The 17223-nt window shown below is 31.1% G+C and overlaps 2 protein-coding genes across 12 annotated transcripts; both read right to left on the bottom strand.

The window, feature by feature from the left end:
* Positions 1 to 3708, bottom strand: LOC108331102 (uncharacterized). 10 transcript variants are annotated; one of them, XM_052875677.1, is made up of 7 exons: positions 3315 to 3632; positions 3082 to 3183; positions 2851 to 2924; positions 1952 to 2008; positions 1807 to 1850; positions 932 to 1006; positions 1 to 857 (listed from the first exon to the last, which is right to left on the bottom strand). In XM_052875677.1, coding segments are annotated over exons 5-7 (609 nt in total). In that variant the 5' UTR covers positions 1809 to 1850; positions 1952 to 2008; positions 2851 to 2924; positions 3082 to 3183; positions 3315 to 3632; the 3' UTR covers positions 1 to 325. The 10 variants fall into 10 exon arrangements, 9 of the variants coding, with proteins under 9 accessions (XP_052731637.1, XP_052731635.1, XP_052731633.1 ...); XM_052875675.1 differs by having other exon boundaries at positions 2847 to 2924; positions 3315 to 3631; XM_052875673.1 differs by having other exon boundaries at positions 1922 to 2008; positions 2847 to 2924; positions 3273 to 3629.
* A 1096-nt stretch (positions 3709 to 4804) lies between these two features.
* Positions 4805 to 13615, bottom strand: LOC108331774 (sister chromatid cohesion protein PDS5 homolog C). Of its 2 annotated transcripts, XR_001832434.2 has the most exons (15): positions 13296 to 13615; positions 11488 to 11691; positions 11197 to 11378; positions 10405 to 10531; positions 10095 to 10292; positions 9950 to 9997; positions 8951 to 9856; positions 8712 to 8819; positions 8478 to 8551; positions 7862 to 7913; positions 7015 to 7101; positions 6873 to 6916; positions 6025 to 6099; positions 5294 to 5951; positions 4805 to 5087 (listed from the first exon to the last, which is right to left on the bottom strand). XR_001832434.2 is itself a non-coding variant. In XM_017566689.2 (14 exons), the coding sequence occupies exons 1-14, from the start codon at positions 13395 to 13397 to the stop codon at positions 5411 to 5413; spliced, it is 2748 nt and encodes a 915-aa protein (XP_017422178.2). In that variant the 5' UTR covers positions 13398 to 13615; the 3' UTR covers positions 5120 to 5410. The 2 variants fall into 2 exon arrangements, 1 of the variants encoding a protein (XP_017422178.2); XM_017566689.2 differs by lacking the exon at positions 4805 to 5087 and having other exon boundaries at positions 5120 to 5951.
* Positions 13616 to 17223: the final 3608 nt, after the last annotated feature.

Here is a 17223-nt window from a genome sequence, read left to right as displayed (position 1 = left end):
TATATACAAATCTAAAATGCCATTAAACCAAGAGCAATGTTAACGAATGTGTATCATATGTTATCAAACATAAGGTAGTGCCAAAGCATTTTTTTTCAATGAATGCTAGCAAACTATTTTCTAGCGTTGCCCTTCATATAACATCGATCTGGTCTAGAAACAACCAAAAAGTGAGTACAGACACTAATCCATACTACAACTAAGCTAGCCTAACCCATAACTAAATATAACAATGCTAGCAACAAGATAAAACAGCTACCTTATACACAAGGCTTAAATTCATTACAAGAAGAGTAAAACTGATAGCCAGGATAAATACTCACTTCTAGTTTCTCTGAAGTTTTTTTCCACTCTTGAGTTCACTTCCTTGTAGCTTTGATGAATGTGAAGTCTTTCCCTTGACATCTTCAACCTCTCCAGCCGAAATATTTGAATCATTCTTGGGATCTTTTCTCTTCAACAAACCGGATTTCCCATTGCCAGTACCATTAACATCTATTTTTCCACCACTTTTGTGACGTTTTCCTATCAATGACTCAAGGGTTTCTAGTTTGGATTTTTCACCTTTGAAAGTTTCATGCTTAGACTTGGCACAGGATTTTGGCGTGTTAATTTCATCACCCTTTGATTCAATTGTCTTGGAAGTATCGGTGTTTTTTAATTTATTACTCACTTTCTTAGCAGCAGCAACAGATTTCCTGCTACTATTTTTAGCAGTGCTGTCCTTGGATTTTCTACAAACTTCATCCTCTGATTTGCTAATAGTCCTGGAATATTTTGATTTGTTGCCATCTTTGGTCTTTTGGATAGACTTCAAGGATACACCCTTTGATCTATGGGATGCTGCTGCTCCATCACTGCAAATTGATGTACAAAATTTAGATATTAAATAAGAGCTGGCACTGAAATAGATTAATTGACAGTCACTAACCTTCTGGAAGAAGCATCCGTCTTTCCTTGCTTGTTTGACTCACCAACATTTGTTTTCTGTTTCTTCTTTGGTGACCTGAATAGAATCCGAGCAATGCAATGTGAATAATAAGACCAATTAGAGACAGCTGGAAAGAGCACCATGCATGCCACAACGAGAATAACAAATTACAGCAATAAACAAGAATGTCCATTTGAACTCTTCAGAAAAAAGAGGGAACATTAAACAATCTACTAACACACTCTAAATTGATAAAAGTCAAACCAACGCAGCACATTGCCTAATTGATTCGTGAGGGCTACCAATGTCAATTTGCCCTTTTTGTTTCTATATATCATTCAACAGGTGAGTATAGAAGTGTCAAAAGTGTTACTGCTTATCTAAAGAATACTAAACAGTCATGTTTTTTAAAAAAAAAAATTGTTGGCACTTGATACAATTTATTAAATCTGACTGAAAATGCAAAATCCTCACATGCTCTGGATTTCTAACAGCTTCAACAGTTAAAAGCCAAAGAAATTATTCGAACATCAAATATACAACAGCAGCAACTATCCTCAACAGCCAAGAAAAGGGGGTAGGGACTAGTTCAGAACTATACCATAGGATAAATCATATCTAAAGCTCCAAATTAACAGGCAAATCATTATTCACAGAAGTATACGTTTGCCAAAAGTAGGTTCAGGTTTTCAGGTCAAATATATCATGGTAGCTATTAGATACAACAAATCAGTAACAAGAACAAATAACAGCAGAAACTAAGTCCAGAACTCTTACACAGTTTTTGCAAAAGGGAAACATCACAATACATGCATACTCCAATAAATGCATGAAAAATATAGGAAAATACAGCATTAAGAATATGCAGCACATACATATCAGTGGAAGCATCAAGACTTGCACGCTCACTTTGTTCCTCCTGTCCATAGAAATGATTGCCATTAATTTAGACAGAAAGTTTAGCACAAAACGAACAAGCCATACACCAACCTCATCAGCATCTGAGTTAGCATCAATGACCTTCCATTTTTCCTTCACAAGATTTAGTGTTTCTTCATCTCCATCATCATAGAAGATCTAAAATACAGAACATTTGGATAATTTTGAAAGAAGTTCTATGAAATAGCTTCTTTTTTTCTAGTTACGCTATCTAGCTCATCAGAAAAGCACTAATATGACTTTATGTTTCATCGTTTAGAGTTTTACTTTAACCACAGAAAAATATAAGACGCTTGTCAGGTGCTTATTTGTCCCTTTCTTTCCATTAGATCCTCTTGGAATTTTTCTTAGTATTAATTATTTCTTGACAAAAATACTATCAAGTTACTTTACAACTTTTGTATTCAATAAATAAATTACATAAATTAGTAAGATAAACGTATTACCTCTCCTGTGAGAAATGAAGAAGATGAATCAATTAGGGGGATAGAATGGGGTAACGAATCCCACTTTTAAGGATAACTTTGAAAAATATATAAATGAACAACATATTCCATTCAAACACATAATATCTTCAGCTATTTCATATCAAAGAATTATAACACAACATTTTACACAAGGTATTAAGTAGTAGTTTAACATATAGACTATCAAAATAACTAATAAAAAAAATCATATAAGCCAATAAGGGAAATATTGAACTCAAACTGTAAACATCATGGTCACTTCATAGAAAGGTGTACACAAGGATACATGTAGAAAATGACTATAACACACATAATTCAAATCACTAAAACTGCAACATTAGTCCAGTTTAAGGTCTAAAAACACATTCCACAATTCATAATACCATTTATTTAAAAACTAGAGATTACAATTCAAAAATAAATACCAAACAGCTTAAATCATGTCTTTAGCCTCGTTAAAAAAAAATCAGTGAAGGAATGTAAAATCTGAACAGATTCGATGTACTTACTTACTCAAGATCCTTAGGCCACCAAACTTTGACCCGTATACCAACAAGGTTTTCACCATATTTCTCAGTATCAGACTCCTGACACAGCAGAAAAATAGCTGTAATCAATACAAGACAACGAAAAATCTAAAATTAACAAATACAAAAAAAAAAAACTTTATCAAGAGAAAGTTCCAAACAAATATATCTTTGAAGATTTAATATTATCAAAATTTAGGGTGAACAGGAAACATACATTTTCTTTTCCTGAGGTAAGTTTCATTGCAGTTGTCTTGGGAGTCTCTGAATTTTCATCCTTAGTTGATTTTGTACCAGACTTTGAAGAAGAAATCATTTCCTAAACAGTGAACAAAGATTCCTTTAATGCTTTACTTTTAAAAGAACAAAGCAAAAAAAAAAAATCACGTAGCAATTATGCTAACATACATTAGCAAGGAAGCAAGCACCGTCTAAAAGAACAACAGATACCTTGTCCACATCCATAGCAGATAATTTTGCAACATCTGTTTCACTGTTAGCTTTCCACCAACGTTCCTTTTTCTTGTCCCCCATCTGCCTTGAAGAGATACACCTGTACCCTTTTTGTTATTATCTAATTTCTTGAATCAATTGCTGAATCACTTTTTTTTTTTAATGAATCTGCCACACTAGTTTTTTTCCCATCAGAATCTAGCTCTCTGCTAGTTATACTGAGTTGATTTAAAATTCAATTTCCTACCTGAATAAAATAATATTCTTATAATGTTTTTTATTTCCTTACACGTGCTTTTTTTTATTTGTCATTATAATAAAAATATTTAATTTAAAAATAACAATTATCAATAAATACAGAAATGTAGATAGAAAATAGATTAATAAGATAGCTAGAAATGAGAAGTTTTATATGAAAAAAAAAATTAAACACATTGTTTATGTGAGATGTTTATTTACAAACAAAACTTTATTTGAAAGCACAAAGTTATTCAAAGATTTGGAATGGATTGTGTAATGGTTTAACATAGATTGTTTATAAAATCATTTTTATACAATAATAAACATGTCATAAAAATCATGCTTTAATTAATTCATAAATTTATATAGTATAAATAAATTAAAATTTTAAGAATAGTTCCATAAATAATTATCTTTTGTTTGTAATGAATTATAAGTAAAAAAATATATTTTTTCAAATATAATTAGCCTCTTTTTAAAAAATTGATAGCATTTAAAAAAGTATTAATGTAATGTAAAATTTGTATATAATTATATATGAATACTTTTACATATACTATTTCATTACTAAATTTATTCAACAAACTTTATATAATTTATATTTGCATGGGATTTTGATAAATTATTATATAAGTTTTTATTATAATATTACTCACCCACTTTTAAAATTAAAATTTATATAATATAAACAAATTCAAATGAAAGCAGAATTTATGTTAGAACTTTTTTAAAACCATTAAAAACTATCTTAATGTGTAATAAATTGTAATCAATATATATTTCAATGTAATATAATAATATAAAATTAATTCACTAAAATATTTTACATCAAAAATCATTTTATACATATTTATCGTTTTCTTATTGTTTTATTGTCCAAATCTTTCAAAAAAATTATTTGACGTCCCTACACAAATATTTTATTGACTATATCTCTACAATATACCAATATATATATATATATATATATATATATATATATATATATATATATTATTTATTTTCTCCATCACTTTCCTTGAAGTGAACACACCTTATCCTATATTTCTCACATATCTTGTCTCTTTTCTCACCATTTATCTACAATCATTGAAAGACTTTATCAAAGAAATATGCTACTTGTATCCATAAAGTCTCAATCTTGCAAATTGAGATCAATTAATCCGTACAAAGAATTTGTTCCACTTAAAGTGCTATGTGATTACATAAAATTGAAAGGAATAGAAAGAATATAAAAAAATAAAAAATGAGAAAAAAAAGGGTATTTGATTTGAATAAAATGAGTACCACCTAAATTTGAGTGTAATTAAAAAGAGCATGCAATTCTTACTTATGAAGAATAAGAGAAGAGGTACATATAAAAAATATCTCATTTCTTTCCTTTCAATTTTCACCTTCCCTTGATAAGTTAATACTTCTTTCCCCCATTGATTTCTTTCATCTCTTCCCACATTTTCTCTACCAATCACCAGACAAAGGGTTAGGGTCCCCAACTGACCAACTTTAATAGCTTCCACCACATCAATTATGCTGTTAAGTAAATAATAACCATAGCTCAGTAATAAGCACTGCAAATACTGTTTGATTTGATTGTGTAAGAAGTCAGCAATGTTTGAAAGAAAGCCAAATATTTTTGTGTTAAAGATTACTCGTACTATAACTAAACTAGTCTAACTAATTAGTAAAGATAACAGTACTAACATTAGGATAATTACCACAAAATGATTAACAGCTACCTTATACATGCTTAAACTCATTTGATCACTCCAGCCACAGAAAGAAGAGTTAAATGCTATGAGGATACGAATAAAAGCACCCAATTAAGGAATAAACAGCATGAAAAACTCCAACATCTAGCTTCTCCTACGCTTCTTTCCACTCTTGACCTTACTTCCTTGTGCCTTAGACGAAATTGAAGTCTTTACCTTGGCATCTTTTAGCTTTCCTTCTGAAACATCTGAATTATCATTCTCAAAATATTTTATCTTCAATAAATCAGATTTCACCTTGCCGGTACCATTAACATCAGCCTTTCCACCACTTTTGAGAGGTTTTTCTTTGGAAACGGCAGTCTTTGGGGTTGTTTTCTTGGATTTTCCACTTTTTAGAATTTCTAGCTTAGACTTGGAAGACGTCTTTGGCACACTACTGTAGTCATCATTTAATTCCCCAGTCCTGGAAGTATCAGTATTTTTCGATTTCTTACTCAGTATTTTAGTAGCAACAATGGATTTACTGCTAGAACTTTTAGGAGTGTCTTCCTTAGATTTTTTATTAACTCCATCCTCAGATTTGCTATTTGTCATGGAATCTTTCAATTTGTTGCCATCTGTGGACCTTTGACTAGACTTCAGGGATACACTTTTTGATCTACTATTCGTCTTTATTCCACCACTGCAAATTGGTGAAAAAATTTAGACATCCAATAAGAGGTGGCACTAAAATAGATAAATTGATATTAAAAGACCTTTTGGAAGAAACATCCATCTTTCCCTGCTTGGTGGTTTCACCATCACTTGTTTTCCCTTTCTTCTTTGGTTGCCTGAATTGGATCAGAGAACAATGCAAGGTAAACAAGACCAAATAAAGAAACAGAAATCCATGTCTGCCACAACATCAAAGAGAATTCACAAAAAGAGCACTAAATAAGACACATACAGTTGAAATCCTTCAAAACGAAGGAAGAACAAAAGATCTATTATCACACTTGTTAAGAAGTGGAACACTCTTAATTGATACAAATCAAACCAATGGACAGGAGATAGCCCAATTACTTCACAATATACAGAGAGCCAACTCCAACAATATGAGACTTTTCAATCTCTCTCTTAACAGACAGTTGTTTCCTTTAAATTAAAGGATAACAATAGTTTTTTTATTTTTAAAATATTTCCTTTAGCATTCAACACAATATATTAATCTATATGAAAATTCACAACATTTACATGCTCTCAGCGTTCAACCTTCAATAATTAAAGACCACAGAGATGATTGGAAGATCAAATACAAAACACACCATGACTGACTAGAAAGCACGGGGAGAGGAAGACTGGTTCAGAACAAATAGGACAAATCATAATTCACAACATATATATAAAAAAAGTATCATGGTATCTTTCTTTAAAAAAAAGTATCCAGCAAATCAGTAGCAAACACAAACAGCACCAACTAAGCCAACATCAGAGACATAATTTCAGAAAAAAGGTCACCACAATACACACAACGCGCTCCATATAAACATGCCTGAAAAATATAAGATAATACATCCATACAATATATCTACAAAATTTTATATTAACAATATGCAGCACGTACATATCAATGGAAGCATCAAGACTTGCACGATCACTCCGATCTTCCTGTCCATAGAAATAGTTGTTATTAATTTATAAGCAGAAAAGTCGGTGTTAATTTATAAGCAGAAAAATTGGTGTAAAAGGGCAACGCATAGACCAACCTCATCTGCATCTGAATCCTTTTCAATGACCTTCCATTTCTCCTTCCCTAGATTTAATATTTCTTCATCACCGTCATCATACGATACCTAAAATACAGAATAGTTGCCAGAAGATAAAATAGCCTGTATTTGGACAAGCTTTGAAAAATGTGTATAGAAAAGATTTATGATCGCGAGCTACTCATTCCAGCTAATAAGAAAAACACTAAAATGACTACCCTTTCCATTGTGTTTTACTTTTATTTTCGAGAAAAAAAAACATTTCCAGATACTTCCTTTTTATTGTGTCATAAAGATAAAATTTTAAGAAAGTTTTGTCGATTTCTTAAAAAGTCTTCCAATTGTTTATTGCATTAATTATTTTACCAAAATACTCTAAATTACTTTAAATTGTTTGTAGTAAACATATAAATACTATAAAATAAGAAGATAAATATATTCTCTATTGTGTTAATCAGAGAAGATGACAGCAAAAATTACCTAAATCTGATGAGTCCCAAATAATCAGAAGGATAGTTTTGGTAAAATAGTACAAATTAACAAGTTTAACTACCGACTACATTAACTAACTCTGATGGATTTTTTTTTTTCAACTTAAAAAATGCATTTTACTTTTTCTCTTTAAAAGTGGCCATAGCAGTAGTAGAATGTTGCATTTTTTTCACAATTTGAAATAATACTAATGAATGTAATCCCCCATCCAACTAAGATATTAAGCCATCTAGAGTATAGAGCAAACGTTAAAGATACTTAAATGGCAGTGCAACACAGAAAAACAAAAAGAATATAAAGCTTTTTGTCAGTGATGGTAAGGGTAAAGAGGAGACTTAACAAACAGTCAAATCACCTTGTGCTTCTTTTTTGCAGAATCAAAAGAATCAATAATACCCTTGTAAAACCTGCAACAGATTAAATGTCAGTAAAAATACACATTAAATGTTTCCATTACATCAATTTGAACAAGCAAACTTATCATAAATAGAATGTGCATGATGATATACACTATTTTAATTCAAAAGATACTATGTCAATGTATTTCATATCAAAACTTAGTCACAATAAATTTTAAAAAAGATACAAGCTTTTTTTTGTGTAATTAGAAAGTCAAAGTCCAATACATAAATTGTCAAAATAAATTAAGAAAAAGTGTGTGGGACAAGAAGGGAAATCAAGACCACAATAACTTCAACAAAAAGCTGTACACAAAGATACATGTAGTAATTGTCATTGTAAATATGTAATATGCATAACAAAAATATCACTATCATTGAAAACAAAGCAACATTAGTCCAGATTAAGAACTATAATTGTGTACTTCACACAGCTCAGACAATCATATGCTGCAGAAGTACTTATTAAAATTTAAAAGGAAATGTAAAACAGTATGAAGCCCTTCCCTGCTACTTCTTAAAAAGATTTACAGTGACAGCATATGAAAATTTGAAGACATGCCATGTACTTACTCACGATCCTTAGGCCACCAAACTTTGACCCGTAAACCGACAAGGTTTTCACCACATTCCTTTGTATCATACTCCTGATACAACAGAAAGTTAATTGGAAATCAATGCAAGAAGACAATGAAATTCTGGAACATGCCAGATAAAAGACTTTTCCAAAGAAAAAAGTTCCCCAATGTGTATAACCTTAACATATCAATAATAATTTAAAAGTTCACACAAAAACGGGATACATACATTTTCTTTTCCTGAAGTAAGTTTCCTTTTCACATTTGCCTTGGGAGTCTCCTCTGAACTTGCATCTTTGGCAGATTTTGTACAAGACCTCGGAGTAGTAACTATTTCCTAAATAATTAACAATGATTCCTTTAATGTTTTACTTTTAAGAAAGAACAAAGTAGAATAAAATCATGTAGCAATAATCTTGATAAATAGTAGCAAAGAAGTAAGCACAGCATAAAACATAAAAAATATACTTTGTCCACATTCATAGCAGATGACTTTGCTACATCTGTCTCAGTCTTAGCTTTTCCACGCCCTCCTTTTTTCCTGTCTTCCGCCTGCCTAGAGGAGGATCCACCACTACCCTTTTTGTTTTCTTCTAATTTCTTTGCTGAGTATTTCTTAGCATCTGCATTATTTATTGCCCCACTTTCTTTTTTTACAGAATCTACCACACTAGTTTTTTTCAAAGACTTTTGACCTAGTGCCTTTTTCACTGACCGCGTCACAGGTTTGGCTTCTGAATCACTAGCTCCTCCAGACACCTTAGAAACATCATATGCAGCGCCTTCTTTTACAGAGTCATCTTCCTTTGTTGATCGTCCAAGTTTCTTCAAGCGATTTTCATCATTGAGGCTCTCACTTGGAGCAGAAGCAACCACTTCAGATTCGTCATTTACTGCCACTGGTGATGAAATCTTAGCATCCATTTCTTTATTACTGTCTGAAGGTCCTGCTGCTTCAACAAAATGTTCCTTGTGAGGGGAACTGGGAACTATCTTACTGTTGCTTTCACAGTCAAGCATTTTCACAGCTTCCTTCTCATTAGCAGCAACTTGATCCTTGGAAGGTTTTGCCAATTTAGTAGAAGAGCTTGATTTCTTTCGTGGTCTCTTGGTAGCTTTTCCTGCCTTTTGTTTACTATTGTCAACCTTTTTGGTGTCCAAATCACTACCCACCTCATGACCAGATATATTCAAACCTTCAGAGTGGTTGGAACAATCAGCATCCTCTTTCTTTTTAATGGGATTGGAATAAGCTAAAGCAGTATCTTCTCCAACACATGCAATACCATAGCTCATGCCTGAGTTAGGAGATTTATTTGCATCAGGATTTCCTCGTTGAGAGGATGTAACTTCCCTTGAATCCTTTTTAACCACCTGCTCAAACAACGATCGCCATATTCCAGTGTCAATTCTGGAAAATAAAAGACTAAAACAGCACACAAAAAACAGGAGCATTAAAGGAGATACATGTGTTGACTTCTCCAGTGACTGTTTTTCTGAATCGCTCTTATCTTCCTGAAAAAAGTCAAAATGACCATAAGAAAACTTCATGAATGCTCTCATCACAAAATGTTTCAAACATTAGTCGTCAAAAAACCGACAGAAAACTTACCGCATGCTCACTAGTCACACATGTATCATTCTTTTCCAAATCATCAGATGTATCTTGGCATATTAAAGCAAGCACAGCACTATAATCATCAACAGATACACCCAAGGATCTCACTGTTTGAACCAAGTAGGGTTTAAGCTTGGTTGCACAATTTTCAAGAACCCTCTCCCCCAATTTTTGGGCAATTGGAAAAGCTTCCTAAATTTCAATGATTATCAACATCATGACAACAATAAAATTTGAACGACAAAAACATGGTTCAGGTTTAAAATAACAAACTACGAAAAAGGATGAAATAGTAACTGCCAACCTCATTGTCTTTCTTAATGCTGTCCAGTAGTGGGGACAGCAAGGCTAAGGATATATCTTCACTTTCCTCGACAACAACGGTCATAATTGTTTCCATGGACAAAACAACATTTTCTGGATGATGTTCCCTGAAATTTACAAAATAAACCTGATAAAAAAACCATGCCCCTATCCTTATGTTTGTCTAACTCTGGAAAAATGCATTTGCATATATGTAACTAAGTTGCACAAGTAGAAGCATTACGTTCAATGCAATACACTAATTGAACAATTGTTTAAGAATCAGGACACAGATGTATATTAATATATTGCCTATAGTTTTATTAATATTTTTCTTATTATACCTTCAATTTTCCTTAATATAACTGATAATAAGGTTGATGTGCTATATCATCATATTTTGTTGGTCTTCAGTGAAAAGGTATATTGTAGCCAAGTCCAATAAAAATGCTTGATTCGAGTTAAGATACTGATTCCTTCATTATCAAGAGGGTATACGATAAAGACAGCTTTGTTCTGATATTTGGGTATCGTCAAATTTAAAGTATTTTTGCACTAAAGTGTAAAAATACACTGAAGGAAGTAATCAGTCATCACACATGTTAGTAAATGTTCATAAGGTACCAAGCAGGAAAAAAATAAAAGGCACTAAAATAGTTCACAGACTATACGGTAAAAGATCATAAAAATGAAATCATGTTTTAAGTTAAGAAAAAAAAATATAGGACGAGATAATTAAATTTTGAAGTTGTGACAACAGGGAACTTGGTGAAATCCGATACTACAATCCTACCTTACACCTTTCAAGAAATGTTGAAACATATCCGAAATCAGGGCATCACATTCAAGGTCCAGCATTACCACACAGGATCGGACTTTTGCAACAGTTTCCAGAATTGAGATTCTCTTGGCATATGATCGACTTAACTTGTCATGCAAATTTTCAAGTGAAGATACTATCAAGTGAAAGACCTCCTGCAAGAGAAAGTCATGATAAGATTCAATTGATTTAATGATACCTTTCATAAAGAGTATGATAATTGTCAAGTGCATTCATAAATTGTGGTATGAAAATTCCACACACCTTCATTTGATCATCGTCATAAGGAGCATCAGGTGCACTGATTCTTGTTATTTCACTGATGCAAGAGGCAACCGCAACCTTGACATCATTATCTGAGTGCCTTAAAAGTTGGTCACCAACCATTGCTTTCAATGATGGAGAGAGTGCATTTTGCATAGAAACTGTTGGTGACTGTTCAACCCTTGACAGGCAACTTTCTACTTGCTGTAGAGCAAAGGAAAATACAATATATAAAATTAAAAAAATTAATAATTTGACTAGCCATTTGGTTAGGACTATTTTTCATAATCGCATATCTTTTATCAGAAAGGAAGTTTTCAGCTACACCTGACTTCAAAGTTCAAACTCATGCTGTAGTCAAAGGATTTTCCAAAAATAAAAAACAAAAAACTATGAAATAAACCTTTCCCTGAATTGCCTGGATTCGGAGACATTAAATAATGCCGGTCTTTCACACTGCTGTAATTTACAATACATGATAAATAGCTCAAAAAATTAGAAACCCAGAACAACACCAACAAAGCTGATAGGGCAACCAAAGTATGTAAGAACATGCAACTGAAATGTCAATCCAACACCTGACTACTTGAGATTTATGTAAGATCAGCTATGACATAAAGTGTTTAGTAAATAGCATAAAAAAAACATAAAGACAATGTCAGCAAGGGAACACAACCACATATGTATATGAAGAGTCTCGAAATTCAGAATATGGTATATTGGCCACCAACAAAAACTATTGACAGAGGATTATTGATAATTTTACACTTGTGATCAAACCCTGTTGTAGCATAGCAATATTGGACCATATTTTGCAATATAAATTACTTCCTTTCTAAACTATCCTGTTTTAAAAAGTTGTATTCACGAAATGCAAAACCTATAAATGAAAAATATGTCACAGCTATAGTTTAGTCTTAACCATCAACTCAAAAAGATATTATAAATATGCTATTAAATTGTCCAGATCAAGAAAATATATATAACCCAGAAATATACCAGATCATATCAAAAGGTTTCCATGTGACTTGAAGTATATATATATTTTCTATGATCCAAAAGTTCCAAAATTTTATTGCAGAACATAATTATTTACAAGGGAACGGAAAAAATCTGAATGTATAATTAGTTTTTTTTTTAAGATTTTTGTAACCCTTTCTTCAATTTCACATAAGAATCCCCTCCACGGTTGCAACACCCCTGCCAACACTACTACAACCAAGTTCGACATCCTCACACCTGGCATCACTATTGGCAGTTGGCACCACTCCAAACCATCAATTACTAAACTAACCTGCGAACCAGTAATCAACAATTGATAAAAACTGAACATCGCATATTTCTGGGCCTTATTCAGTTTTCTTCACTTCCATGGTCTATCTCATACATCCCTACCTAAACACTCAATAACACCGACTTTTATTATAATCATAGCTTACCATTACCAGTTAAAATCTCATAACTCATTAAGGGAAAACAGCATACATATGATATGATTATATTATATTAGGATGTCTGTTATAACATGACACATACCCCTGACCCCTACGCCATCACACCCAAACCAGATGATGTTGTAGAATAATAACTGAAATAAAAAATTCCATGTACTCGTTGTTTCCAACAAAATCTAACAAAGCATCAAAGCCACACAATATCAGCAACAAGTTTGCCTTTTCCAGACGAGAGACAGGAACGACATGCAACAAACAACTCGTATTTAAAAAATAAAAATAAACACCCCAAAATAAATCTCAATAATCATGAAAACAATAGTTAAAATAGCATTTGAAAGGAAAAGGAATTACCTCTAAGAGTGAGAGAAGCTCCTCTGCAGAAGACGGAGGGTTTGCGAGCTTGTTACCGGCTTCGAGAAGTTGTTCTTCCAATCGTTTATCTGCAGACGCCATTGGTTGTGTCCTCTCTGCTTTTTCTGGTCTTACAGGGACTCTCACCACTTTCTTATGCTTCACTCCATTAATGCCCTAAAAAATCACACCAATCCAAAATCTGATTTGAGAATAGAATATGGAAGGACGATGTTAGGGTTCTTCTTTGATTTTTTTGTTTTCCCCCCCTTTTCCTGATAATGAAAAACGGGATAGATACACAACAATAATAAAAGTAAAATCTAAAAAAGAGAAAATAAAGTTTGTTTGTATATATATATATATATATATATATATATAATATTTATTTATTTGCATCTTAGTATATATATGTATAATGAGTGAGTACTCAAGAAATATTTCTAAAATAAAATAATTACTTTTTTACTGTAGTTATATTAATTAGTTAACATATAATCATGGTAAAAATGTTTTTGTAATATTATTTAGTCATACACTATTCTGTTTGGTAAATTTATATATATTTATATGTGTATATATATATATATATATATATATATATATATATATATATAAAGGGGATTTTCTTTTATTTGTCCATATTTTTAATTTTGTCTTTCATGTTTTTGTTTTATTTAAATTTAACTTATTTTTAAAATTTAATCACTTTTTAAATTTAACTAATTTTTTAAAATTAAATAAATAAAAATTATATACTAAATAAAAAATATCTACAAAATAAATAAAAAGTATTTAAAATTAAATTATAAATTTATTTATATTTATTTTTATAATTATAGTTTATTTATTTTTTATTATAAAATAAAATTTAATACCTGTTTTGGTCCATCGATTTATTAGATGTGTTCAAATTGGTCATTCTTTTCTCAAAAATTCATAAACGTCCCATGTTTTATAAAAAAAAGTTTAAGTTGATCTTTTCTGTTTATGGCGTTAAAAATACTAATGACAGAGTTGCTCTCTGGCCAAAACTGAATTAACTGTCCAATTAGTCATTGCGTGACAGGCTCAGCCAATGAGAGACTACCACGTGGCAGTCTCTTTCCCACTCAAAACTGGAAGCTTCATCACACTTCTCTTTTTTCTGCCATCATTATAACCCTCATCACCATTAATCAGTCATACTGAATATCGAATCATACTGCAACCTCCATCGCAACTTCTCCTTCGTTACCTTTAGGTTAAAATCAATTCGTGATTTGTGACTCGTTGAAGGCACAAATTCAATTATGGCAAAGAAGGCAATGAAATTTTGATGAGAAAAATTAGAGACACAAACCAGTTTGTGAAAGAATAGCATTTTAGGATGGAGGTTGCAGAAAGGGAATAGTTGTTCCCTCAAAAACACCAATGACCAATCTTCCACAATGAACAATTTATGAAATCAATAAAAGAAAATGTTTCACAGAGATTCTTCCTGGTTCATTTACCCTCAACCCTTTGTCTAAGTACGAAACCCTAGCTTTCTCGGCATCAATAATAGACTTCATCAACTTCACTTCATTTTCCAGCTTCCCCTTCGCATTCACCACAACATAATCAAAATTCTTCAAAAGCTTCATCTCCTATCTCACGTGGCGGCACCCTGAATATCGACCCTAAGAACGAGGGCGTACCAGAGAAACTCCTCCCGCTCCACCATCCCGAGAAACACCTCCTTCGAGACGAAGAGGTAGTCCTTGTCGTCGATTTCGGTGGGGCGGCGAGGGCACGATGTGGCGGTGACGACCAAGCGGAGGCCGCGATGGGCCTCACGATTAAGGTGTCTTTGCCAACGCCGCTGGAGCCGCTGATGACGATGATGAGAGGGTTGGGGTTGGGAGAGAGAGGGTCGGAGCTGAAGGGGGAGCCTAGGGAAGCTTCCAGAGGGTGGAGGAGATCAGCGCGTTCGAGCATTTAGGATCGACGTGCTCCACTCCACCGGCTTCTTTCCCGTCGTGAGAACCCTGGCCTCCAACGCTTCTACTATGGTAATCCACGTTATTAAGTTTAATTTTTAAAATTGACACCTCAATTCATTTTAGAGTGTGTAGTGATAAATTGGACAGTTCATTCAGTAGTTGTTGCCAAGAGAGCAACTTTACCGTTAGTTTTTTAACGCCGTAAAAAAATGAATAATTTGAACTATTTTTTACAAAACATAGAACGTTTATGAATTTTTGAGAAAAAAAATGATCAATTTAAACACATCTAAAGGACCAAAATAGGTATTAAACTTAAAAAATATAACACACACACGCAGCATCTGCTTTCACCAGCGTGTTACAAAGTTCACGTTTAAAATATTTTTCATTAGTTGATCATTTAAAATTTTGTATTAATAGTCAATAATTAATATATGTTCCAATAAAAAGAACAAACAAAAATACAACGTGAACTATTTTTAATTAATTTAATTTGAGCATTTTTTAATGAGTATAGAAAATTTGGAATTTTAAGTTGTTTAACTGACAAGTTTTTTCAGCTGGCATGTAATAAACTCTTTTTTATCAAACTTTAATATAAAAAGTATTCTCTAATAAAAATACGACTAAATTATTATTCTTTAAGTTTTGATATAATAATTTATAAAATGTTTATTTTAATTATATTTTTTGTACATACTTAATATTTATTTTAGTACAATGACTTTTTACTTAATTAGTTGAGATTCAATTAATATTAAAAATAATAGATCTAAATTATTGTAACAAAAACTTAATTAAATTTAATACTAAAAATAAATTGTTTTTAAATAGAAACTCTTAAAACATTTATATTCCTATCAAAATTCAATCTTTAATACACATGTACATCCATCCACTAACAAATCAAACCATTATTAAGACAATCATGACACATTGTGTAAGATTAAAATTTGAATCATAATTAAACAGATATTATCAAAATTTATTAATTAAATAATAGATTAAATAACATTAAACGTATATTACATAAAAACCAAAATACTAAAAAATAAAAGTAACGGAAATATTTTCGAAAAATAAAAAATATTTTGCAGCTTTTATTTTTAAGGAAAAATAAATAAACATGCTATTGCAGTAAAAAGAAATATGTTAATTTAAAGTATATAATTAATCAGTTGTAATCGGATTTGTGATTCAAATAAACATAATGTTATACTAATTTTTCAGCATAGTTTTACCACCGATCAGATTGCGAAGAAGAGTCTAAGACCTAAGATCAAGAAGATAAATAAAAATCATATATATTAAATGAAAAAAAGTTAAGTTTAGAGTATCAAATTTAATTTGAATTAGGCAGTTTTCTCGTCAATATGAATCCTAATAGTGCGCTCTTTTTTTTTTTTCGTGAATATGTTGTATCTTGTGAGTCTTTTTTTTAAAATGAATGAATTGTTTTGTTTATTTGTAAATTTTGAATTTAATTTTTATGAAACACAACTATTTATTAAAATTATGTTAAGTGGTGTTATTTTCAACAATGTTAAACATTCAGTTATCTGAAATAATTTAATATTTTATATATATATATATATATATATATATATATATATATATATATTTATTGTTAAAATGTGTTTACTTCACAATATATTTAAGAGTGAATATTTATTCAATTTAACTTTTTAATTTAAAATACCTTTGAACATTTAGAAAAAAGCACACAACACGGGACAAAATTATAATATCTAATTTAGACAAAATTCTTTCAAACCAATATTCTTGTTATGCTTAAAACTTGTACAGAGTATATATTAAATAAGTATTATTTTGTTATAATTCAATTGTCTTTGGTGTTAATGAGTTTAGGGTTGATGATAAATATACATGAAGTAATTAATTTAATGACATATATAACAAGTATAATAAAATATTTTTTGTTGAGTATATATTTTAAACTT

The sequence above is a fragment of the Vigna angularis genome, chromosome 4 (assembly GCF_016808095.1).
Source record: "Vigna angularis cultivar LongXiaoDou No.4 chromosome 4, ASM1680809v1, whole genome shotgun sequence".
Classification (NCBI taxonomy): Eukaryota; Viridiplantae; Streptophyta; class Magnoliopsida; order Fabales; family Fabaceae; genus Vigna; species Vigna angularis.
The sequence above is the reverse complement of the archived record's forward strand: the minus strand, read 5'-3'. Positions and strand labels throughout refer to the sequence as shown.

What these genes read in the sequence shown, in the direction of transcription:
- LOC108331102 (XM_052875677.1), bottom strand. An exon ending in ACGGATGCTTCTTCCAGAAG is followed by an intron (nt 858 to 931) that starts GTTAGTGACTGT and finishes ATCAATTTGCAG; the next exon opens with TGATGGAGCAGCAGCATCCC.
- LOC108331774 (XM_017566689.2), bottom strand. Translation starts at nt 13,397, where the DNA reads ATGGCGTCTGCAGATAAACGATTGGAAGAACAACTTCTCGAAGCCGGT. An exon ending in GTGTGACTAGTGAGCATGCG is followed by an intron (nt 9,998 to 10,094) that starts GTAAGTTTTCTG and finishes GACTTTTTTCAG; the next exon opens with GAAGATAAGAGCGATTCAGA. An exon ending in CTGCAAAAAAGAAGCACAAG is followed by an intron (nt 7,102 to 7,861) that starts GTGATTTGACTG and finishes TCTGTATTTTAG; the next exon opens with GTATCGTATGATGACGGTGA.